The following is a 25,156-nucleotide window of genomic DNA, read 5'->3' as shown; positions in this document are numbered from 1 at the left end:
TTTGGATTTTTTTGATAACTCTGGCGGTAAAAGTGGCGCTTTCTATGCAATTCACAAATAAACATAGAAGGCTGTGATGCACTTAATATTTTATAAAAATTTCTGCCGTTCTTTGGCCGATTTGCTGCCTACCCCTCACCCAGCAAATAAGCACCAAAAATAAAGCCACCAAACTTTGTCAAACAATGGACATAACTGTGAAACAAAATTCAAAAAGAACAGAAAAAAATGCAGTGCTAAAAATATCGGCCTTGATCGTTGTAGTTGTTATTTTCTTGGTCTTCCAGTGTCTTGCATTTTAAAAATTGGTTCAAACGATGGTGGAAATCATAGCACTTTTCCATGGGGATTTTATTTTTAAAGGACATCCTCCTTCCACACCGCTACACCCCACACCCTCGACCTACATGTAGTTGCCCGCAAACTCTCAACATACACTTAATCATAGATTTTACACAACAAAAAGCACCGATGGCAGATAAACTAATTTTCAATTTCTTACAATCAAATTATCACACTACAAAACCCATCAAGATTATCAACAGTTTTTGTTTTGAAAACTTAAAACCTCCATCACATAAGAATTAGGAAACGTTTTTCAATTAAATCCAAACACTGATTCTATGAATAAACTGCTTCTTTCTTTGAGAACTGGTTTAAGTGTAGCTGCATTGATGGTAGGGTCACAACCTCGCACATGGAAATCAGGAGGTGGCTGGTGGTAGATATTTGTGAATACTTCCTCTACTGGAAGCTCAGGATCAACCTTTGACCTCTCTGCTGCTACCTTTACCTCTTGACCAGTCTCTTTGTCAATATTCTGGAACATGCACCACAAAGGTACTTATGTCAGAGAATCACTAAGCGTTTTTTTAGACACTGGACAATATCAAAGGTCATAGAATACTAAATATACATGTAGGAGCCTAAATGCACCCACCTGTAAATCATCCACAGTAGCCAGTTCAGCTGAAAGAATGCGCTTTTTCATTTGATTAATTGGATCTCGTTTATCGCGTACCTCCTGAACCTCTTCACGAAACCGATAGCTGAAACAGTGAATGAAAAATTTCACAATCAGATGAAAATATCTGTCCCATTTGGCATCTTAGCACTTTAATGGAATATGCAGTTTTGTAACCATCAAAAGACACAAGGTGCTAATTTTTACCATTTGGAAAATTGGTTTTGAAAGTTATGATAATAGGCTACATCATTTAGTAAACACAGTCATTATTTGATAGAAGCTTTTGTGCCAGAAATATATCAACAAAATGTAGATAGAAACTCCAATGCATCTATCCTACCTAGCTTGAGTGTCTGCTGGGCTATGGCCGTAGTAACGATATGTGTCTGCTTCCAAAAGGATTGGACCATTTTTGAGAACAAATGCCTTGGCAAATTCTGTCGCTGACTTCACAGCCAGAACATCCATTCCATCAACCTGTCAAAATGCAAGACATATGCAAATATGCTCATTATAATATATTTTTCTTTTGTTAAACAAAGTGTGTTTTAAAACTGAACTGTTAATGAGTGCGTGATGAATCGAGAATCTTTTGAGCTCTGCATGTTTTGATTTTACTGAACGCTGATAATATATTCTTATGCCACTTACAAACAAAGGCGCATATGAGTGGCCCCCAATTTACAGCCATCCTCCCACTAACATACACGTGAGGTACACACCCATATTCCTGGAATATAGTCTCCTCTTTTGTAGAAGTCTGTGTTGGCAGAAGCTCGCTCTGCCGAGGTGCCCATGCCATAGATGTTGTTTTCACAGACAAATATGCATGGCAAGTTCAACAACTTGGCCATGTTGAAGGCTTCAAATATCTGACCCTGGTTGGCAGCTCCATCACCATACACTGTCACGCAGACATTACTTTTCTTGCTGTACTTCATGGCTAAGGCTATCCCTGCTCCCAGTGGTACCTGAAACAGCAAGATATTTTGTATTTTCCATCTACAGTCAAACATGGATATAAAAATAGTGCAGAAGTACGTCTACATCTATAGATAGGCCATAACTAATACGACGGCATGAAATGAATGTTAATTAGGTATATAGGTCAAGATTTTGATTTTTTTTTATATTGTGATGTTTGAAGGAATGGATCTTGAGAATGGAAGAACTGTATTTATCCAGATTTGTGGAAATGGAATCTAGCAGCGATGTAGAAAACGAATTTTCTACTGCTAGTTTAAGTTTGTTTAGACCACCAACAGGTCAAGTTGCCGCTGCTCCGGTAATGGCTAAGGCGGAGGTCATGAGTTTTGACCAGTGACACGGGACATGCCGGATTTTTAGTAGTTGCCAGCTTCCCTGACTCGGTTCAACATCAAAGAGACATCAAAGAATGACCAGCAAAATAAAATGTTAAGAATATTGTTTAAAGGATAGAAACAACATGTAAAGATTTGAAGCAACAAAATCCCACCATGTGCTGTGTACAGATTAAAAAGCTAAAGCAGTTTTAAAGTTTTATCAGAAATCATGAATGACATTTACAAAAGATGGGTAGTATGGAAATTACCTGGGCACCAACAATGCCATTCCCTCCATAGAAGTTTGTGCAGTACATGTGCATGGAGCCTCCCTTACCTTTAGCACACCCTGATGCTCTACCTGTAAAACACAATCTGTAGGGGTCAGTGTCAAGCTATGTCCTACTGGTGGCTTTCATTAATATGTATATGTATTTTCAGATTGTTAATACTGTACATATATTTATGCATATGTCTTTCATACACTTTCATACACTTGTCTGCTTCCTCTTCAACCACATGTACAGTACAAGTCTGGAATTCCTTCTTATCCTTATCCTTAGGCACAACTCCCTGAAAGCAAATTCTGACTTCTACTCTTCGACTTAAACATCACTTTGCTAATATATGATGACTGTCACCGCGGACCACCTGACTTATTATGTGTGCGGCTCACAAGTGGTCTGCGGACCACACTTTGAGAACCACTCTTAGATTTATGGAGCTATTTTCAAACAAGGAAATCTTTATGAGGCTGTTTTAATACTAAATATTTTCTGAAATATACTAAAGATAAAAACAAAAACTTACCTGCGAGCTCTGCCATAACGCCCAAAACTGAGACACCCCGCATGTAGGTCCACCCATGGGCACGGTAAGCGGTGATCACTGAATCGTCCTTTGTGATAGCATGTTCCATACCCACTGCCACTGCCTCCTGTAGTTCAAAACCCAGTCATGCTACCATGGTTTAAAAACATGGAATGATGTGTTTCATTTATTAAAGTAGCATGTTTAAGTAGCCTTTGTTTTACCTTTTTTTTGGGGGGAGTGGGTGGAGGGAGTGGTAGGGTGTGAGCTCCAGAATTTCCCAGTTACATGAGTTATGCTCAAGGTTAACTCTGTCTGCAATTGCATCCCAGCCAAAAATATAGCCATTCTGCATGACAGTTGAAGTCTCCATCAGAAGCCAACAATACAATTATGATAATATTTATGTAAATTAAGCCAGTCACCTCTCCAGCGTACAGATGGCAGAATCCACGGATGACTCTTTCCATGTACATTTCATTTGCTTTGGTTTCCATTTGTCGGATGATCTGCATATCTCTGTAGTATTGTAGAGCCTCCTCCCTGGTAATTTTTACAGATGTGGATGGACCGTTGTCCAACTTGTGCAGCTTAAATGGCTGTCGTCATTAAAAACAACACGAACTCATCCTATCAGTTTCACAATGTTTATAAGAATCACCGCAAGAAAGAATTTTATAAACAATAGATACTGTTTAGATGCCTTTACTTGAAAGCAGGATTAGCTACCTAAGGATCAACACAGTGCTGCACTTGCTTTCAAGACTAGATTCACTTCTGTCGCTTTTCTCAGAAGAAAGTAAGCAGAGTTAAGGCAAGAAGAAGAAAGGCTTGTACTTTATTATTATTTATATTCCCAAAACAAGGTGGAAGGTGATGAGTGTATATGACATTTTCATTACACACCAGACAGTTAAACTTACCTGTGTCTCAAAAGTTGCTTCTGTTGCATAGCTGCATCCTCGAAGCAATCCAAGAATCCACTGCACACAGAACAAATAGACCAGCCTAGCAACTACCCTAGCGACCAAGGGATTGAGTGTGGGATTGGTGGAAACACGTGGGGAGGGAGTTTAGTTAGGCGGACTAACACTTCCCCCGGCATTCACCTGTCATCTAAAGAGAGAGTACAGACCTCGGCAGTGTTCACAACACGCTTGTAACAGACACTCCTACCGAGGGATAATGCTGAATCAATATTCAATTTGGGGAATTAACTATATAACAAAGCTGATCTACGACGCTGCGATTTACAGTTTGAGTGAACTGTCAACGATCACTCACCCTGGATATAGCGCGCTGATTGTCATCTCGGGTGAGCTCCTGTATAAACTGTTTAGGGTATAAACCTGCTGATCACCATCTCCGGTGAACTCATGCGTCAACCGTTCACCCGCCTTGGATATGATCCACTGGTCATCAGTCCGCGAGAACATCCGTACCGTCTTAGATATATAACCATGGGTGTGTATAGGTGGACTGTTGTCTGTCTGTCGAGACCAACGCTTAGCCTCTTGCCAAGTTCTCCACTGTTAGTCTTGGCGAGCCTAGACAATGAATGTGACTAAACCGGAAGCTTTGTATACACCAGCCTCGTTTTAGTACTTAAGAAAAAAAATCGTCTGTAAGCAGTCCAGTAATACATGTTCGTGCGGATACTGAATTACCTGATCGACGGATTCTCAAGACAGTTAAGTGTCAAGTGCCGGGGGAACTGTAAACTTTTATCTAGACAGTAGTAAACTATTATTCTCTTTTGTTCTCCTTTCATTGCCTTCTTCAAAAAACATTAAATGTGTTAAACGCTGAGTGGACCTTTTTGCGTGTAAAAGGTAGAAACACGGATGTATATATTAGTTCGTGGTAGGAGAGTGCTGCGAGAGTACTTACATGCAGATGTACACTCAGGCTCGCAAACATATGTAGTTGCATTCTTCACAAAATGTTACACACACACTTAAACATGCCTGTTCCCCAGCACCACCATAACCACATGACAATGAAATTCATTGTTTAGCCTGTTCTAAAGTAAGCCTCAGGACACTGGTGCTGGACAGTGACATTAAAATAGTGGGAACAGAGGTCTGCATTTCTGTTTCAACTGAAACTGTGTGCAGTCTCGTTCTAGCAACGGTATTTAAAATGTACCTTGTGGCTCATCTGATATAACATCGAGATAATGACCAATAAATGGGTTCAAATAGACCAAAGGACAAACCATTAACGCATGTTACAGCCAAGGCAGCATGAGACGCCATCTTGGTAGCTAGCTGTGGTTGAGTTGAGCCGTAGACGTTATACCTTCTCTGGTTGAGCAAATAACTATTTCATAATAAATGCTCACTGTGCTTTCGAATTACTTTGGGCAGTAATGATTTTGCCTATTGCCTAAAAGGATATTGGTAAACACTTTTGTTCAGCCCGTTAATTCAGACATTTTGGAGAACTGACCTACCATGATGACATCAGAACCTTTCCAAAATATTCACGTTGAAACCATGTTGAATCCATTAAAAATATAAACCCCTGCTTACCATTACAATCAATTAATTTGCACAGATTTTGAGCCGTAGTATGCGTCCTCGGCTCAGAGAACATACACAAGCAGCCGAGAAGAGTTGTGGCATGCATTTTCTTGACAAATGATATATCTTGCCTCCCCTGATTCCCCTTCCCTTCAGAGAGTTGAGTCTTAAGTAATTAACTATAAGATCTTTGTGAATCAGGCACACAAAACAAAACAAATAGCCAAACACAAACATACTTGTCCATCGATCAGTGCGAAGCAAACATTTGTCCAAACATACTTGTCCTGTTGTCTATCGATCAGTGAGAAAGACTTCAGCACACATGCGAGTTACAGTTGAAGATTTTTCAAGAAGAAATTACATCAATTTAAAGTCTGGTCAAAATATATCTTTACTTAATTTGCTTTACATATGATGCAAGGTCAATGATGCAATGTGATATAATGTTAACATGAAGACATTTCAGTAAATGATAAAGTTTACAACACTATAAAGCATTGAAGAATTTGCCTAGGAAGCGCTTAATGAATTGATGTACACTAAATTAATAAGTTAGTTATAAGAACATTTAATCAAAGGGATTTTTTTTTCTCATGCCAAGGTTTGTTGACATTTTCAGGTTACTATCAAATCCATCATGGAGGGCTTTGTGGCAAAGAGTTTCAAAAGGTATTGGTCCTAGAGATCATCTAAGGACAATCAAAGACTGTATTATTTAAACACCAGCAAGGGCTAGCATCTGTTGTTAGCAGAATAGGGTGTCCACAATTAAAGCAAAAAGCGGCTTCTTTGTGAATGAAACATTCATAATATATAATCTATTTTCCTAGTGGTGTGAACGAAAAAGAAGATACCAATACAAAGATTGATTGCTTATTTTCTGCATCTCTGTGGCTTTGAAAAATTTAATTAACTTTATTGATATTTTGTCATTCATTGATGAAGAAGTTTAAGGCTTGAAAGCGGTATTCGAACCATGTGATGAACATGCCAACATTTTTTTTTAAAGTTTATACCATCTGTCAGACTACTTATTTTTAAGTATATGAATGTGATTTAGAAATTCAATATGGGTATAAGCTTCAATTAACATTCGAGAGAATTCTTAGAATCATACAACATTTGTAACAACTGTACTGAAGTCTGTGAATATACACCTAAGTTTATTAGAGAAACACGGCAGCTCAACCGTGTCGACTCATCCGACTTTCTCAGCGGGTATGAATGTGCCCTGCTTGTTGCGAAATCTCACATCATTTGTATCCCGGACCTCACATTATGAGTAGACATGCAAATCTTTCAGTTTGTAGCAGCACGTATATAATAATACAATTCGTTTTAAAGCGATATTTAGAAAAGAAAGATATCTACAAATATAAACAAAACACCAGTTTCTCCTGAAACTTCTAAAAAATTATGACATTACAAAAAGAGTAAATATATAAAATGCAGAATTTTTTTTCTTAGTTTCAGACACTTACCGAGCGTGAACGTGGTCCGTACGATGTTTGATAAAGTCAACATTCTGCAAAAGATCAACCGTCAGATATTTTTTCTTTGTTTCCCTTCTTTCTCCCGTCGATCTACCACGAACTTGTATTAATATCCGTGATCTTACTGGCCTCGTTCCGTGAAACGACTGCCGGGTTGGGTCCGTGGTGCAGTAAGTTTACCTTCTTAGCACCACATAAACATCACAATGACTGGCTCATGACTGAAGGCTGTGAAGACGACTGGGTGAACACCTTAATGGATCCGGGAAGCAACGTCGAGCAGCCGGTGCACCGCTGTCACGCTTGGTTGAAACGCTGACATGATGACATGATGGCAAATAAATTATGGGTGGTAAGGTGAGAAAGGGGGTGGGGCGAACTATTCAACCGTGAACCCAAACGATAACTGCAACCAACCGTGGACATAATGAGACACAGTGGGGCCTCATCTGTTACCGGTTCATTCGGTCAACCATCTGACGACCTCTCCACTGCTTGACGTTAGTCAACCACCACGTAGAGCCCTCCACATCCACACGTACCCCTGGGAGCCGGTGGAGGACTGTTCCGGGTATCGTACGTGTGTCGTGCCGATCGAGCGACATACCCGAACCCAGCCATGCAGATTTTGCCGCTTGGCGGTGTCCAGCAAAGGTTCTTGGGAACCGACCAAATTCGTTCTTTCTGTTCGAGCCCTGTTGGAGGTTCGAAACATTTTCGTTAACTCGAGTCACGAGAAACAAGCTGCATGGGCATTTGAAACAAACTGAAGTTGAATGTAGCTTGCTAACAATGTGCGACATTTTTTGTAGTGTTTCAGATGCTGCAGACATAGCAATTAATAAACTGACGTCTAGACTAGGAGAGGTAAATCAACACTTGGGGGAAGGAGGAATGCCCGCATATTGTTCTCCTAAAAGGCGGCTATTAATGTGACCACACCGTATTTTTAATTGCGCGGAAGACCCTGCACACGGCAGCAGTTGAGCAGGTGCTGATGTCCACTCTCGCTATATGGATTTTCTAGACTATTTTGTGATACATGCTTCAGAATTCCAGAATTGCCGACCTCGTGAGTTGTGCCCCGAGCAAAACTTTTGTAGTTGTCTTGTAAAACACTTTGACACCACGATGTTAGGGAGAGGCGCTATGGAAATTATTATTGTTGTTGTTGTTGCCAATCTAATCACAAACTTGTATTACTGGACTGCTGGCAGACGATATTTTTCCAGTTAACTGCTAAAACGAGGCATGAGACGACAAAGCTTCCGGTTTATTCACATTTCAGATTAACTACTAAAACGAGGCTGGTGTGTACAAAGCTTCCGGTTTATTCACATTCTTTGTTTAGGCTCGCCCGATACACGTCAATGATCTAATGTTTATACTAGGCATGTGGTGACAATCATGTAATAGCAACATATATAATAATAAACAACTTTTAATTAGATAAAAAGTTATTAAAAAGGTTCCATTCCCTACTGGTTGTAGGGACAGTGAATTGAAAGTGGGTCATCATTTCTAGGCATGTAAAAATATATTCTTTGGGTCAATTTTTTTTTACAGGTATTTTATTGCATCAACTATTGTTACAAGGAATTTCTAGAAAAGTCACCGTCAGCAGTTTCCATATATTTTATTTAGTAGTTATGACAAAAGCATACCACTGAACTAGCCATTCTTCATGATAAATGCCATCATACAGTCAAAGAAAAATAAAAACAGCTGTGCTTATACATGTTTATAATTTTACTTTACCATAATTAGGCAGGAGAAGCAATCATACATAATTTGACGTCATCCATGTACAAATACTTCCCCCACCACACACATACACACCATGCAAAGCATATGTATGTAGAAGATAAACTTGCATTGTGAAAAGAAATGTGACAGTGAAGACAAAAATCAACTCACATCACTAAAATATCAAACTTTTACACTGTTTAGCTCAACAAATGGTAAAAAGTTTTCAGTCCTTGATAGCCTTCTATGCCACATTTGTAACCAGCTACATGGCAAGCAAACCTCATTGTTTCTTCCAGCGGAAGACCCATTGTCCGTGCATGCAGAAACCCTCCAATGAATGTGTCCCCAGCACCCAGAGTGTCAACAACTTTCTCAGGTAAAACTGCCTGTACAGTGATGACATCATCCTTATGCCAGGCGGCTGCCCCTTCATCTCCCCAGGGGCATACAACTGTTGTGCTGATAAGGAAAAAAAAAAACTTTTTAAAGATGAACAGAAATGAAACCTGCCTGAGGACAGCTGAACACTTTTAATAAATAGAGATTGTATGCATGAATGTTAGACATGTGCATGTAGAAGAGAAGGTTGCATTGTTAACTACAGAAGGAATAAAAGTGAAGATGAAAATCATCTCACATCACAAAGTATGAGAACTGCATGAAGACTGTTTGTAAAAGATCAAATGTATAAAACAAGTTCTTCACAAATACACATACTCAAGCAAAAATCTTCCAAAAAAATAAACAAAAATAACTTGAAGGCATTCCTTTAAATTTCAGTTATTATAGCATAGTCTTGTATCAAAGCATCAACAAACAGATTTATGTGCAGGAAAATAAGATTTTATTCCATGAGATAGACTTCCATTACTACCATTAATATTTTTAGTAGTTTTTAATTCCCTCCTTTCCATAAACTATCCAGTGTCTAGGTCAGAGGAATGCTTCCACTTTCTACACACCCCTTCTGAATCTTTCCCAGTCGCACAAGTACCATGCTGATTGCCTGCCTCTAATAAATCAAAGGGTCAATTTAAATTAAGAAATGAGTCTACACTGCTAGAAGAGCGGTAGACTGAAGATGGAGGATTGAAATCCAATGGGCATCTAACCAGACATTGGTTAACTAAAGCAGTGGTTCTCAAAGTTTTTCGGACCGCGGACCACTTTACTTAAGTAAAAGCTATGGCGGACCACCAAGGCCTAAGTAAAACATATGGCGGACCACCGAGGCCTAACAATCAGTCTCTACTATGAATTTCAGATTTAAATTGCTGCATTTGTTTCATTTTAATTCAAAACTAAATGTCCTTTTGTGACAGTAGTATAGTAATAAGATGACATAAAACTACGTATACCTTGTCCTTTGTAATTAAAATGTTAATGCGAGGAATGCATCGCTTTAAACATCACTTTGCTGAGATGACGACTGTCAGCCGCGGACCACCTGACTTATGCCTGGGGACCACTAGTGGTCCGCGGACCACACTTTGAGAACCACTGAACTAAAGCAACCATAAAGGAACTTACTTCTGTGGGCACATTCTGCCTGCCTCTTTGACTGCCATGTGCATGTCTGTCCATCCCTGACTGCGTGCCCAGTCTTTGCTGAAGAAAACCACATCTGCAAGACTCATCGCATGCTGTGCAACTGAATAAATAGAGCACAAACCAAAAATATTGCTCACATTATTTTCATCTGTCAGAACAAATCATCTGAACTGTGTAAGTAAACACATGTTTGTATATATATATATATCTTTTGCTTATGCTGTAATAATTGGCCAGGAAAAGCAATCATACAAAATCACAACACTTAATTCTATCCCTTAAAATCAATGATGAGAGGTGCAAATTATTCTCTTTCCTGCTTGTGTCTCCAGATAAGAGAAATATGCACCATACACCATGTGCATTCAAGTTAAACAGCAGCTTGAATTCTTCAATTTTATACATAAAATGGTTAGGTGCTTTACTTTGGCAATAAGTTGCTTTATGCATCGCACCAACTGTTTATTCCCTTAAACATCTTCAAACAATTCACTTTCTACTCCTCTTCCTCCATGTTAAACTTGTCTGACCAGCCTGATTGTACTACAGTCCTCTGTAGTCCTGATATTGCCTTCTCTGCATGCAGACAAGAAGTGACCGTATTCTTTGTACATAAAAGTATCAAATATTCATGATTCTACTAGCTCCTGCTAGCTCGGGAAGACTTAGAATGGACTGTTGGCAGCTATCATATTGCTTATCTTATCCTCCAGCATAAAAGTCACTGATCACACCCAGTTTGGCTCACCAAGTCTGTCTAATTCTGGCTTTTCAATTTCCACAGACACAGTTTGAGATGCACTGTCACTACCATGTGTCATCAAGGCTGCCTGAGTAGCTCTCACCTTCTCCATCATCTGCAAGTAGTCATCCACATTTGGGCGCAGCTGAAACAAAATTTTATGTTTCACAGACTAATGTACCCATTTGGCTCTACAACACTTACAAAAATTTTATACATTTATAAAAACTATCTGATGCCCAAACCCTTGCACAGGCATTGAAGACCCACAACAATATTTCATATGACTAAGTCACAAAAGCAGCATACAACAACTTGATCACAACTTGTAAGAAGTATTTTTATTTTCACACAGCATATTGAACTTGTCTAAGGTAAAGGAAAAGGTCATCCCCTAACCTTTTCAGGTTGTTGTGGGGTGAGGTGTTAGAGACCTCACTTTTCTCAGGGCCAGCTTTACGTGAGAGCAGTGCCTATCTCCTCTCCCTCGCAGCCTTACTTTCCTCAACCCTTTCTGGAGTCAAGTACCCATTCCCACCAGCTCAACTGAGAAAAAAAGGTACAAAAACTCTTACCTCAAAATGTATCCAACTGAATTCATGCAAACGATCTGACACAGCCTTTACAAACTGGTCCTTGACAGTTCTGGTTGACCACTGCACACAGCACCTTCTGAAACTCAGAAACTGCCAATTACCAAAATCATAATGAAAGAAAACTGTCCTATTCTGAAGATTCAAGAGCCTTCATAAGCATGCTTACTTTGCACAAAATAAGATGGTACGACTACCAGTCTGCTGGCTGACTACTACAGTAGCCACAGGGCAAGGCTTGTCACTGAAGACACATCCCTTTATGGCCACTCCTAGAGACATGAAATCCTGAATCAGCCAACTATAACAGATAAAAAACTTCAAAAGTTGTTTTTTGGATTTTTCTACAATTGTTTGATGACACAATATATATATACACACAGTATATGCAATTACAAATTTAAAACTTGGCCAGCTGACCAATTCTTTCCTACCATGGATGAGTAAGTGAATGTTGGAAATTTTCCTCACAGCTCTGACCTTGAGGTATTGTCATACAGCTCCTCAAACAGATCCCTAAAATATCACTCATCCACGCAACTGATACTCATAGTGTCATGTACTTGTGCATGTTGATAAAACAACATACACTAAACAAAGACAAATCTCAGTAGGATTGTTTTTAAAGTACTATCAGTTTCTTTTTCTGTGACGCTTGAGTTTTTTTTCCCCAACTCTTACAACACAGATAAAGAAAAGCACTGCAGCTTATCCAACAGTATGATATATATAATCATGCAGATAGCTTCCACCGATTACTTTGGTTGAATTGTCATAAGCCTTTCTATAAGCTTCATTTCCATTAAAGTTATTAACAGGCCACAGTTTCACATATTTATGCATTTCAATGCTTTTCCATGGCAGATGCACACCTTAATATGAAACACACTTGACTTTGCACTCATCCAGCAAGTTTTCAGACAACATAACACACCTGGAAAATGCTACCGACAAACGGAGATAACTGGATTTCATGGGGTTCCAAAAGCCCAACATACAATAAAGATTATTGTTAAATGTATAATTTTTATTTTTGGTCTTATTTTTTCCTTTCATGCTTTTTGCAGAAGTAATTACTTTAATTACTTTTGTTTTCAAAAATATCTTGATCACATACCTATGCTCAGGGCTAGATGAATCAGGCAGAACACCAAGATACTCGCATTTTGTGCCCAGATGACTTAACACTGTGCAGGTGTTTGATGCATTACCCCCACGTTGCTTGTAAAATCTTACAGCTCTGTTGAATATATGGATGCACACAAATGCAATTCACTGCTGCTGCTAAAATGATTTTTTATATGTTTATCATTAATTACACATGCAAAGTTGAGTTTCAAGTCTAATTGATATGTCAGCGGAATTTACAAGTCAGGGGAGTGGGGGGAGTTCCATAATATGGTCTTCATTGCTGACAGTGTAAAACACCAACAGTATCCCCCCTCCCAGCCAAGCATATGTGTAAACTGTACACAGATATGCATGCAACCTTTCTTGAGAGTAAATTAAGGTTTCATTTTCCTTCTACCATAGTGGGATAGGGAAGTGGGTAGAGAAGAGGAGAAAAAACGATAAAGGATCCTTAGACTAGTGGTTGTAGTGGCAGTGGTGATGTATACGTAGTTCAGCATGTCTAGTGTGAAGAAATTAAACAAAATTAAACTTAACGATGATAAAACAGACACCCTCTACTGTTCAAGAAGTCAATCATTGCTCATCAGTCTGCCCAAGTATATTAGGTGGGCAACACCAACATCACCTTCATGTCATCTATCTGAAATCTCAGATTTATCTTTACTGCAGATATGACCCTTGATAGACAAGTTACAGCTGTCTGTCGGTCTGCCTGTTATGAGCTACATAAGAGCCATCTGCCATTCTACATGCCCTGCCAACACTCTTGTCTTTGTTCTATCTAGGCTTCATTTTTTGCCTTCCCAATAGTTTAGAAAAAAAGATTCAGATCTTGACAATTTCATCCTACGCTTGACTGCACCTTTGGTCAGAGTCCTCTGAAGGATAGGCTTCTGCAACTGTCACCATGTCAACCACTGTCAGACCAACACACAAGACTGGCTGCTGAATTCCAACATTAGTGCTATTAGTCTCATCTCCATGACTTCCTGTCACGGGTATTAAACATGAACCTCTGGTCGCCATTTTATGCCACTGCAATATAAAGTAATGACTTTTAAGTAAGTGACAGACAAGAAAAGTATTATATGTGTACAGTGCGCTCCTAATAAAGAGTCTCAAGCCAATGAAGCAATTTCTAATGTTTTATACAGCAAAGTGGTCGCACAGCCTGTCCATAGCTCTGTACACACAAAAAAATCTCATGCTATGAGCATGAGCTGAATGTAATCACATAGGATGGATAATGTGCCAGCGCACAGAAAAAGATGTAATTGGAAAGATGACCCACATATATAATTTCACTACTACTGTTGTTACAATGAATTGTCATTCTCCAGCTGATGAAAAATGCAGCACTTTTGTATGATGAATTAAACATTTGTAAATGAAGTCATTGGGAGAATGATCGCATGCTGCTAAAATATTAATAAAATAGAATTTTTGTAATTATAGCGAAAATGTTGATCAGTCCGATGACTTAATTTTATATGTCTAAATGTGCATAGCCCTCAAGTAATTATTTACAGTGTGATACTTCGTATGTGCAGATTTTTGTTTTAAAAAATAAACTCCTCTTCTTCTTATTTCCAAACATCAACGGAGCTTGCAGCGATGGCCTGCTTCGTGGTATGGAGTCCGTAATGTGCGAACATCGTCACCGATCAATGCAAGGCCCAGGGATCTTTTATTCACCACATAGGGCCTAACAGCCGTGTGGAAAATAGCTATCCCTCACGATTATCTGTGCCAGCGTGGATTTTTCTGAATAAAACATGCGGTATGACATTTACTTATCAACAACAAACTTTATCTGCCTAACGAACAGAAATTATGTACAAAACAGATGCTGTGTATCTTACGTTCGACGTCGAAAAGGTTAATAACGATCTTCTCAGCTAGTGCATTATGTTCTGGGGAGCCAGGACCAGAGTGTATAATCTGTCAACAGAATCTTGCAGGCACCAAGCTCAGAGTTACTGAGCTAGCCTGCATTGCAGAGCGATAAGATGAAGTGATAGCACGGACGTGCGTCAGGGCTAGTCACACGGACATCTTGCGTCTCTAATTGACAACACAGTGCAAGGTGCAGAGTAAACCGAATCACGAGTGAGTTGAGTTTACAATGTGGCTAAATATACTAGCATTGTTTCTCCTCAAGCAATAACGTGTTGGTAGGTAATGTTTGATGTGTAACAAGCCTAACATGAGCTCCAGCAGCAGATGCGGCTGACTTTTCCAGGATGCAAGCGACGTAAACTTCAACATGGTAGAGTCAGTTGCCAAGAAGTCTCCCGGGATAGCTTTGCTGGTATTTGGTCAGATATACGCAGTGATGGCTTAAAAACTGTCCACTGAATTAGGTAAGTATTACTGTGTTCTTGTGAAAAGAGAGTTGTTGACAAATACATACTGCCGTTTTTGGGGATTAGCTCAAGTATAATGTGGTAACCACGCAAAACTTTCAACAGTAATCAATCGTGGCTTTCAGAAAAATAAATTTGCATGCTTATTACATGAAACTGTGTATATTAATCACATCAGTAGGAGCATGGCAGGAAACGCCGACAAAATCCCTTGCTGAGGAAGTGATTGCATTAGCTGAAGTGAACATTGCATTCACTGTTTCCCAAACGATCATAAAAACTAACGGTGACCTTCTCTTTGTCCCCAAACTTAATGATTCATTTGAATGATTCTTTTAAATGTTCTCTTCAGCCAATATTTTATTACCACAATGTAGAAACCAACGATGTCCAAAGAACATTATGCAAAAAATGAGGCGCAATCCTATAAATATAATTTTTTCACCTTCATTGAAAAAGAACCATGGCATGTGGTGGCCCAAGCTTCCAGTTCCAAAACCAGGACCTTTTTTCTGCTGATAATGCTGCACACGAGTGGGACGACAGAGACCCTGAGGTCAGCCTTAAAATATATGGAGCAACGGGTGGGTCTCTGCCTCTTCAAAAGACTAAAGCTTCATCAGGACTTGGCCCAGATGAGATACCACTGCATGAATTTCAAGTAGGGGCTTTCTAGTGTTCTTGAATTGTAGACAGTTTGACTCTTTTGTCCACTTATGTGTGTATGTGAGGGAGAAACAGGCGTGCACATATGTATGTGTGTTATTGCATGAGTAGACACAAGTCTATGTTTATTTGTGCAGATAAATGTTTCAGAGATTTATTTTCTTTGTTCTGTTTTATCAGATGTGATCTGCTTCTTTACTTTATCATTTTACTTTATAAGCTTTGTATCCTTTCTTTCCAGTTTGATAACCACAAAGATCCTCTTATAGTCATCTCATCAGAAAGATCCATGGGGTATGAAGTCTTCAGTCTTAACACGAAATGTTAGTTTATATCCAAATAAAACTAGATATCAGAAGAATTCACTATAATCCTGAAGGCTCAAAAGTATCTAAATTCTTTTATATTACATATTGACTTCTCTGATGATTATATTCATAACTTTGACTTTCTGTATTGCCCATTTAAACTCTGTTGGATTTAGAATCTTTCTTTTGCACAATAAGCATATGCATACAGCAGTGAACCAAGAAAAGTTTATTTGATGGATACAGTATGTTTGGTACTTGGGGATTTAAAAAGTAATAATTTTACTGTCCCATAGCCTGAACATTGTTACACAACCTGATAGTGATAAAGTTTTAAAACCTGAAGAAGTCTTTATGAGGGCCAAAAGGGAGAAGATATTCTGTATTGCAGTCTATTTACCCATTTGTCTTTATTTGTTTCCACAAACTATGGACATTATTTAATTTTTGTTTCCATGTAAGTGTAATTATTTTTCAATGCCTGATCTTACATTTGTTGACCAACAGACTTGTACTAAAACTGATTTTGTGTGATATATTTTCATGAAACTGCAGCAATAGTAACTTTATCCAGTCATATATAATAAATAAATATGAAAACCAACTTTTTAAAATCTTGGTAACTCTCATCTTAATGATTTTTTTCCTGACTTCCAGAAACAGCCGATATATGAGAGCTTCTACATCATTGCAGTCACTTAACAGTCTCTCATCAAGTGTTACCAATATCTCTGTTCTTTCATACAACCAGTATGACAGGTAAGAACACAAGTTATTGATGATTTATATATCTGTCATATATAAGTGTCACTAAACTATACTCACTTAAGACACATACACATTCCTTTAAGAACAACAAAATAATTTGCCTGTTTGGCTATCCAGGTCATGATCTATTAGATTCCCGATGAAGGACTTTAGACAGAACAACATGAAATACACCTTTCTAACACTATTCAAGTGCTGTCTACATTAAAAGTCCAGGCAAAAAGATAAATACAGATGGAAGGGGTGGGTGGGTGGGGTGAAACACAAAGTAGAATAGTAATATTGATTAATATTAGAGATTTGTATTATGCATTCCCCCCCACTTTAGTGCACTTATAAAAGGAAAACATACAAAACTATGCAAATGTAGATTCAAAATGTACACAGTGTGCATACAGAGACTAGACATAACAAATATATAGTGTCAACATAAAGAAGCAAGTCAAAGTGTGATGGAGAAAATTTAGTTTCAGCACTTTATGGTCTAAAGCTGTGTTTTGAATGAACTTTCTGGGAAACATGGTTGTCACTTCCTGGCACTCAGGGTTGAAATAGTGGTGAACAGTATAGTAGTCTAGGGACCTTATCGAACATGATAACATAAGATATCATTAATCTATGATGATGATGGTATTATGAGAATAAGAGTCCCCAGCCTGAGAGTGCATCCTTTCAATTGATAATTGTTGTTAATGTACAGTTGTTAGAAGCTAGAGGTCAGGGATGGGCTGGAGAACACCTTGCATCAAGATTCCTCTAAAGTTAATTCTACTTATAATAGGGCACAGGTAACCATGACATGATCTTGAACTTCCTATTTCAAAGATGTCAGGGGAGTGGGAAGTAGGGTCAACCCTTCCCCTCTTATTTGGAACATCATATAACATGTAAGGTTCAAGTCTGACATTGACTGGTCCATGACAGTCTACAATTTAGTAGCATTTGCATCAAAACATTTTGCAGAAGTAAGCAAGTCCACAGAGGCATTGAATCATCTAAGATAATATGGTGCAGTCCACACTCAGATTATTGAAAGATCTAATGACTGTGCTTGTAGCAAATGTCATAATAACAGTCTATAAATATGCACTTTTGTGAGCCAGAATCTCAGTATCAATTTATTTTTAACCATTCAGCTGGGTGCACCACCCAAAAGTGCGAGAGAACTGGCGACTTGTGCTGGCCTCGGGTATTTTGATGGTTCTTGGACTAGGTGAGTAGGACTGATTTGTAGATTTTGTTGGTTTCATCATGTTTTAAAATATTTTAAAATCACATGCTCAACCAACCAGATCTTCTAAAGCTGATGCTGACTTTATTTGTCAGCTGCATTGGATTTCAATGAACATGACACAGGTCTAATAAGAATTTAGAAAATTGGAAACCTACATGGAATGAGAAATATTCTGTGATTCATAAATAAATGCTTAGTTTGAATTATGTTGGTTGCTCTTTTTAACCCTGTGCATATAATTAATTAGTTTGTAAGTTCACAGTTTAAGTTGAATAAAAGGCCAGTGAGATGGCAAGTGGGACTCAACAGATACTGATGTTCTCTTTCCACCAAACAAACTGTTTACTTAGAATAATTTCTAAAACAGAAGCCGCCATGTTTCATATTCTTTTGCAAAGGAAAGCAAACTGACCCTAATTCGTGATTTAGGAGATACTGTTTGAAAAAAAGGCATTCTGTGTCATGCCAATCTTCTCCATATTTGCTCTTGCTCACTGTACTCATATTAAGAATTCTATGACACAATCACCACACCTAGGAGCCTGACAGTTAATGCTCCTGTAAATGGTTTGACACACTGCTTGACCACAGAACATGGTGTTTTCTTGTACCAGCATGGAGCTGTAGTTTAGATGTGATTATAAGTAAATAATGCCTTTAAAGCCTGAAATTTTGAGCAAAAATGATTCAGAATGGCAGCATGTATCGTTTCAACCCAACTTGCCATTTCACTACCTTTATCATTCAGGGTACAGATGTCCTAATTCTTTCAGTTGCTGCCGCCACCAGCCATCCACCATCAGTATCATTTTTGTCTCGACATTCTGATCATCATCTCACTAAATAATTTACACCATCTTGCGGTAAACTGCTCATTTTCAAGATTAAGTATTTGAGATTCTTTAACCAAAAAAATAAATGTCAACCTCATTTATTCATGCTCTAGCATGTTCCCTAGTTAGTGGACAGCATACATGATACATTGTAAATTGGGCAGAATGAAAAAGGCAGCCTTCAGCATTTTAAAACATACTGTTGTATTCTGTTGGCAACAGTTGGTTCAGAACTCCCTATTATTGGTAGAAGAGCAATTTAGCAATGATAAGCATCAAATAACAGATCCTGAAATTTGATGTTACCTTCTTTAAGAGTTAAAGATGAGATTTGTGCAGGGGCCAAGGGTAACAGGGAGGGGGATCACAGTCACATTATAAATGGTCTTCATTCTGTTGCCATCATAATTGTTATGATCATCACTGTTATCTTTGTTATAATAACCATAATTTGTTCCTTTTTCCTTATCATTATATTTGATGTACAGTTTGGAAGAAGCTGTAGCAGAGTTTATTATGAGAGTCTTTTTATGCAAAGGTGGTTTTTGATCTATTTCAGTTCTAGTCTTCACAGGAATAGGCATCGCAGCTTCACCAGCTACAGGTAGGTCTCAGTTGATGCGTATAGAATAGCATAATGATATAACAATGACAATACTGCACAATAATACATTTAAAAAATTTTTGTAAATTGTCTTTGCCTTAATTTCAGCATGAAGAGAATGGTGCAATCATTTGTGTGAAATAACTTTTTTTGTGATCCGATGCCTTTAGTGAGCATTTCAGAGATCTACTTTGTGCTTCAATTAGTACTTCATTCCCACATTTTATAACTGCAGTGGTGACACACAAAACATCATCAACAGTACATCACAGTTTTGTGCCATTGAATTTCTTGGGTTCACCATGTAGTTACAAAGAAAGTTTTGTCAGTGTTTCCATGCATTGTCAGTAACTGCCAAGTATCGATTCCTAGATTTTTTTTGGGGGGATCTTTTGTAAATAATTTTCAGAAGTTTTGATCATGTAGGTCCCCCCAAAAATCAACTATGTTATTACTCTCATTCAGGCAAAAAGCACCAAGTAAAATAATGAATGATGACAATTTGAATGTATTTTGTAAATAGTATATTGGTGGATTTGAACTGCTTCCCTGGATTGTGAGCTCATTGGATATTACGGTTTTCTGAGAAGAAAGCTATAATACTATATGTGCTCGGTGGTGACGAGATCTGCTGTACATGGCAGATAAGTGGTAATTTCCCAAGAGGATTAATAAAGATGTTTTATATTTGTATTGTATTGTAACCTTCATTCCCTTGGTGCACTTTTGCCTAGATCTAGCTGATAGAGGAGGTATAGCTGAAAAATATCTAACATGTACGCCATTGTAGTAACCTGGTCAGTTAGGATGCACAGAACAGAGCAAAGCATGTGTACCTTGTAACAACAGTAGTTTCTTTGTATCATCACCATGCTTCTGTCTGCAGGGTATCACTGTATTGTCATCATTGTGATTGGGCTTCTGTGCCTCATTCCTGGAGGTGAGCAGCAAACTGTAGTTATTTCTAAGTGGGTCTCTTGGGGTTCCAGAGGCATCATTAATGTAGTGTTTGTCTTGTGTCCTTATAGTTTTTTATCACTGTCTTGATGCTCTAAAAAAATTATGCATTTGATCACTATTTAAAGTTAACTGTCAGCAGTTATCAACTTTGAAGTTGGCACAACTTCCTGTACAGAAGTAGAAAGAACATCCATTTTCTTGACTGTATATATATATATTCTTTACACAGGAAAAATTGTCAACTGCTTTTTAAAATCTTGTATTTACAGGTTATCATTTCATCTACATTTACTGTGCTGCTATTGGCAGGCCTGGTTTTGATTTTAATAATCTGCCAGCCTTGCGGTAACACATACCAGTCTGATCTTGTACACCTGACAGCCCTGACACCTGAAAGATTTTGGATGTATACTTCCAGATGCTCGAAAAGATCATTTCTACTAATGCCATTATAGGCAGGAACTTGCTTTGTCACAGAGTTTGGTCACAAGCAACTTTGTAATATTTTGTCACCATGTGCTTATATTTCTCTGCTTTAAATCTGTGATAAAAAAGTGTATTTGCTGACTTGCAAGACTGTGTATCAAATTATATTATTTATTGTCTTATTGTAGTACTTGCTGAAAGTTAAAGCATTTTTGTCTTGAAAGTTTGTCAATGCTTTTAGCAAAAAAAGTTGAATGAAGGTTGTGTAATTCAGGAAACTGAATGTCTGGTCATTCTTACTTACAAACTGTTTTGACGTCAGGTTGTTCTAAGAAAATGCATTTACCAGGATCTCAGATTTTATTTGCATCAGTCTTGCAGTTGATGTTGTTTATGATATTAATGAAATGTCATTTGACAGTTGTCATTGTGTAACCAGTTATCATGTCCAGGTTGATAGTTAAGCAGCATTATCATTAGGTTTGAGACGTATGTGAATGTACCAGGCAAAAGAGTGATAGAAACTCTCCATCCCACCTTTCTCCAAAAGCAGAAAAATTGACAACTCTTTAGCATTCCTAATAAAATGTATGCACATTTTATACATGTTACATATTATTCAAACACACAAAATTATTTCACTTCCTTCTCCCTACCTTTGAAGTTATGGACTAGTCCAACCTGATTCTATTGACAGTCTTTTCCTGCCAGCTCCAGTACCTCTTATTCCCATCACCAAGTCCATTAACAGTTTTCATGATGTATTTCTACTGCACCTTTTTATGAAGAACAATTTGAGAATTATCAAAATATAAAGATTCATTATCTGGAGTAATGTTTGTTCCAATTTTATCCTTCGAAGTCTTTGGCAACCTTTTTTATGGCTGGAGTAAAGGGGAACAATTTGGTGTAGTTGCTTTTTAAAGTGCAGAAGTTTCATGTCTTTGCTCATCTCTTTGTCTCACATGTTGATCTTAGTTTTTCTTTCGTGAGTACCAGAGTTTGAAATTCTTTGCCGTCTCTTTATTCTGTTTTAAGATTGTAGGCAGTCAGTCTTCCTTTTGACTTGTTCCTGTTAGCTTTGTCAGAATGCACTCTTCTTTGTATTTCACTTTTTTATTCATGTTCACTTTACTTTTGTCCTTTGCTTGCCATTTGCGTTTGCACTTGGAGCTTCCATTGTGAGGAACATGTGTAGACATGTTAATCTAAACAAAATAGGTTAGTGCATTCATTGCTAGATTGATGGTAAGGAAGAAACAAGGAAAACTCTTACTGCACTATGTCAAAAAATCTGTGAATGCAATTAATGACCCAGAATATGGCTGCAACCAAACATCTTCCATAAAAAAAAAGAAAGGAAACAGTAAACAGTGTCAAACTACAAAACCTACTCGTTCACCCAAGCAAAGTCATGCTGAGAGTAACATAGAATTGCATTAGCACCACAACAGAAAAACTGCTAGAACAGGCTGGTTTTAGACAGGCAAGAACACTGTTGAGTATATTGTCACCTGATATTAAAAATCTACAGCAGCAGCAAAATCTCCTCCAGAAGTTCATCAACTTTAGAAAGGCATTTGACACACTCTGGCATGAGGGGCTGTGGCATATGATGCAAAAATTCAACATCGAAGATGGCCTTGTTCAAGTCGATGAAGTGCTGTACAAGAGCTCAGTAAAGGAAGTACTACTAGATAACCAAATGGAAACTTTCTTTCATGCAACAGTGGACATCCATGAAGGCTACCTATTTTTGCATGTACTGTTTAACATCTTTTCTGGAGAAAATTGCGTGAAAACCCTTGAAGAGCATCAAAACTATGTTATCATAGATGGGAGGCCCACCTGCAACCTACATTTTGCAGATGACTTCAGTGGCATGCACCGGCAGCAACCAACAGACAGAGAATGTCAATAGATATCTATGGAGACCAGCACTAACAAATCATGGTTAATGGAAAAGTCAAATGGAGTACAGCTCAAGTAGAATACAAACCCAATGTCTGAGGAGACTGCTCCAAATCTACAATGAATGCTAAATCAGATTTTGTATGAAGCATGATCACTACCCTAGTGGTTACCAGGAACCCCTTCTTGCAACAGGAAGGGGCACGAGATGGTCTGATTTTTGGCCATGTAACCCAACATGATACTATTGAAGACTGTCCTTGAAAATACCTTGGAGAGCGGTCGATACTGTGGTCCAGCATAACCCTTCATCAGCAGATATCCGTCAAGGGATGTATTAAAGAGTAATGATCACACATAGGCACATTTTGTGCACATCTGTCCACTAGGTCATCTGAGATGGGTTATGAGGGTGAAACCCTCAACAACCCCTGTCCCCAACATAATGCAAGATTGATCAAAGCGCTAGAGTCACTGTAACATCATTGGATCCATGACTATGATCATAGAAACAGGTAGATTTGAAAATATGTAATTGCATATGTATGCATGCATGCATGCACACCTGCAAGTTTGCACGTGTCCTCACTTGCTAAAAAAGTGCAGACTGTAATTTTAATCTCAGTGTTGTGATGAAGAATGTATTAAAACAATCCTTAAAAGATGGACAAAATTACATTCCCTTTTTTTATTATGATTTGGATTCCCATTATCATCTTGTTCCTATTCACCCCCAGTGGAGCATAGGGCCGCACCCATTATATATCTTCTTATATTTCAAAACTTTTTTTCCCCTCAAATTATTTTAAAGTAAATATTTTATCTTGCAAACAGCTGATTACAACATAATGCTAGCATGTTCTGCATGTACTTTAGCAATTTTGATAATAATGACAAAAGACATTAACAACATCTAAAGTGAAATTTTATTCTTGTTGATGTGTGTATAAGTGGAAGTGGGGAAAGTTGGTTTGGTTGGTTAGAGTACAGAAGAAATGTTATGCTAAAGTCACCTGACATGAATTTTATTCTATTTGGGTGTGTGTGTAGATGTAGTATCTATCCCACACTTGATGATTAAAGTTTTACCCACACTTTCATGAAGCATGATTGATTTCAAATCATAGAGAAAATCTTAACTTTCTGCATAAAATGTTCCATTATAAGTTATAAGGTTGTGTCATAAGGTAATAAACTCCTTCCCTTTTCATTGATACTCACTGCCAGCGGCTACTCAAAACACAGCATCTAAAGAGATGCATTGTGCACAACAGAAGCATTCTCGAAAACTCTCTTCGCAGTGACACATCTGCGATAGGTTATTGCACAACAAGCAATTTAGGCACACACAGTAAGGTGGATTTTTAAGTATTTAGTAAAAAAAAAGTTTTCAAAAATTTTTTTTATCACCCTGATGAGTGCAATTCTAGTGGTTTTGCTGATGTGGATCACTATAACTATGCATTCTGATGAACCTACGACTGTAATTTTCTCTGCAGTATTATCATGAACAGTGACTTGCTTTTTCACGCACTAACTGTTCCACCAGACTCGAAGATACTGCAGTATTGTATTTAGCGTATACACGGTCCAGCACTTTAGAAGTATGCATGTCACGCTTGAGTGCCTTGTTTTCTACTTGTAAAAAGTTCAGTAGTCAGTGAAAGCAAATAGTGTTTAGCGTGAAGTATTGAAGATGGTAGCTCTCAAGTATGTAAAGATAAGGTGACCAGACGTCCCGCTTTAGGCGGGACAGTACCGCTTTTGACCTCATGTGCCGCCTGCTCATCGGGCGGGACGCCTAATGTCCCGCTTTCTGGCTTTCTAGAAAGTCCATCAAATGTCCCGCTTGTCTTTAAAAATCACTTTTTTCGGCGTTCTTTGACAGTGATGACACCATCATCGGCCCGTGTCCCGCTTTCACCCCCGAAACGTCTGGTCACCTTAGTAAAGATGAGTTCATGGTGTTTATCTGCTTTACATTCTTCTTCATTCAACAGATAGAAAGTTGGTAATGATATTTGACAATGATTACACATCACTGTGCAATAATGACACTTGTGCAGTGTGAAGATGTGGTGAAAGTGCTTGCTGTTCTTTGCATCTGGTCACTGTTATTATTCACGTCAGTTACAAGAAATAAAATATTTTAAATTCATAGTGTTTCTTTTCTTATTAAATACCCTTCACATGGAACACTGAACACAAT

The 25,156-nt window shown here is 38.2% G+C and overlaps 3 protein-coding genes across 5 annotated transcripts; 1 reads left to right on the top strand and 2 right to left on the bottom strand.

Moving 5' to 3' along the window:
* Positions 1 to 96: 96 nt before the first annotated feature.
* On the bottom strand, positions 97 to 7,642 carry LOC112565901 (pyruvate dehydrogenase E1 component subunit alpha, mitochondrial-like). The gene is made up of 8 exons (XM_025241775.1): positions 7,091 to 7,642; positions 3,507 to 3,680; positions 3,082 to 3,208; positions 2,541 to 2,632; positions 1,690 to 1,938; positions 1,308 to 1,444; positions 941 to 1,049; positions 97 to 820 (listed from the first exon to the last, which is right to left on the bottom strand). Exons 2-8 carry the CDS (start codon positions 3,594 to 3,596, stop codon positions 599 to 601), a joined length of 1,026 nt encoding a protein of 341 aa, XP_025097560.1. The 5' UTR covers positions 3,597 to 3,680; positions 7,091 to 7,642; the 3' UTR covers positions 97 to 598.
* A 1,188-nt stretch (positions 7,643 to 8,830) lies between these two features.
* On the bottom strand, positions 8,831 to 14,871 carry LOC112566312 (ketohexokinase-like). 3 transcript variants are annotated; one of them, XM_025242404.1, is made up of 8 exons: positions 14,734 to 14,871; positions 13,734 to 13,906; positions 12,855 to 12,977; positions 11,907 to 12,038; positions 11,720 to 11,816; positions 11,151 to 11,289; positions 10,382 to 10,502; positions 8,831 to 9,310 (listed from the first exon to the last, which is right to left on the bottom strand). In XM_025242404.1, exons 2-8 carry the CDS (start codon positions 13,895 to 13,897, stop codon positions 9,049 to 9,051), a joined length of 1,038 nt encoding a protein of 345 aa, XP_025098189.1. In that variant the 5' UTR covers positions 13,898 to 13,906; positions 14,734 to 14,871; the 3' UTR covers positions 8,831 to 9,048. The 3 variants fall into 3 exon arrangements, with proteins under 3 accessions (XP_025098189.1, XP_025098188.1, XP_025098191.1); XM_025242403.1 differs by lacking the exon at positions 14,734 to 14,871 and adding an exon at positions 14,409 to 14,714; XM_025242406.1 differs by lacking the exons at positions 12,855 to 12,977; positions 13,734 to 13,906; positions 14,734 to 14,871 and adding an exon at positions 12,172 to 12,839.
* Positions 14,872 to 15,113: 242 nt separating this feature from the next.
* LOC112566313 (transmembrane protein 134-like) lies at positions 15,114 to 25,105 on the top strand. Its single transcript, XM_025242407.1, has 8 exons — positions 15,114 to 15,234; positions 15,697 to 15,898; positions 16,145 to 16,197; positions 16,869 to 16,970; positions 18,116 to 18,192; positions 19,606 to 19,650; positions 20,537 to 20,590; positions 20,880 to 25,105. The coding sequence occupies exons 2-8, from the start codon at positions 15,701 to 15,703 to the stop codon at positions 20,957 to 20,959; spliced, it is 609 nt and encodes a 202-aa protein (XP_025098192.1). The 5' UTR covers positions 15,114 to 15,234; positions 15,697 to 15,700; the 3' UTR covers positions 20,960 to 25,105.
* The last annotated feature ends 51 nt before the right edge of the window (positions 25,106 to 25,156 follow it).

The sequence above is a fragment of the Pomacea canaliculata genome, linkage group LG6, assembly GCF_003073045.1.
Source record: "Pomacea canaliculata isolate SZHN2017 linkage group LG6, ASM307304v1, whole genome shotgun sequence".
Classification (NCBI taxonomy): Eukaryota; Metazoa; Mollusca; class Gastropoda; order Architaenioglossa; family Ampullariidae; genus Pomacea; species Pomacea canaliculata.
Note: the sequence above shows the minus strand (reverse complement) of the source record. Positions and strands in the feature narration are given on the sequence as shown.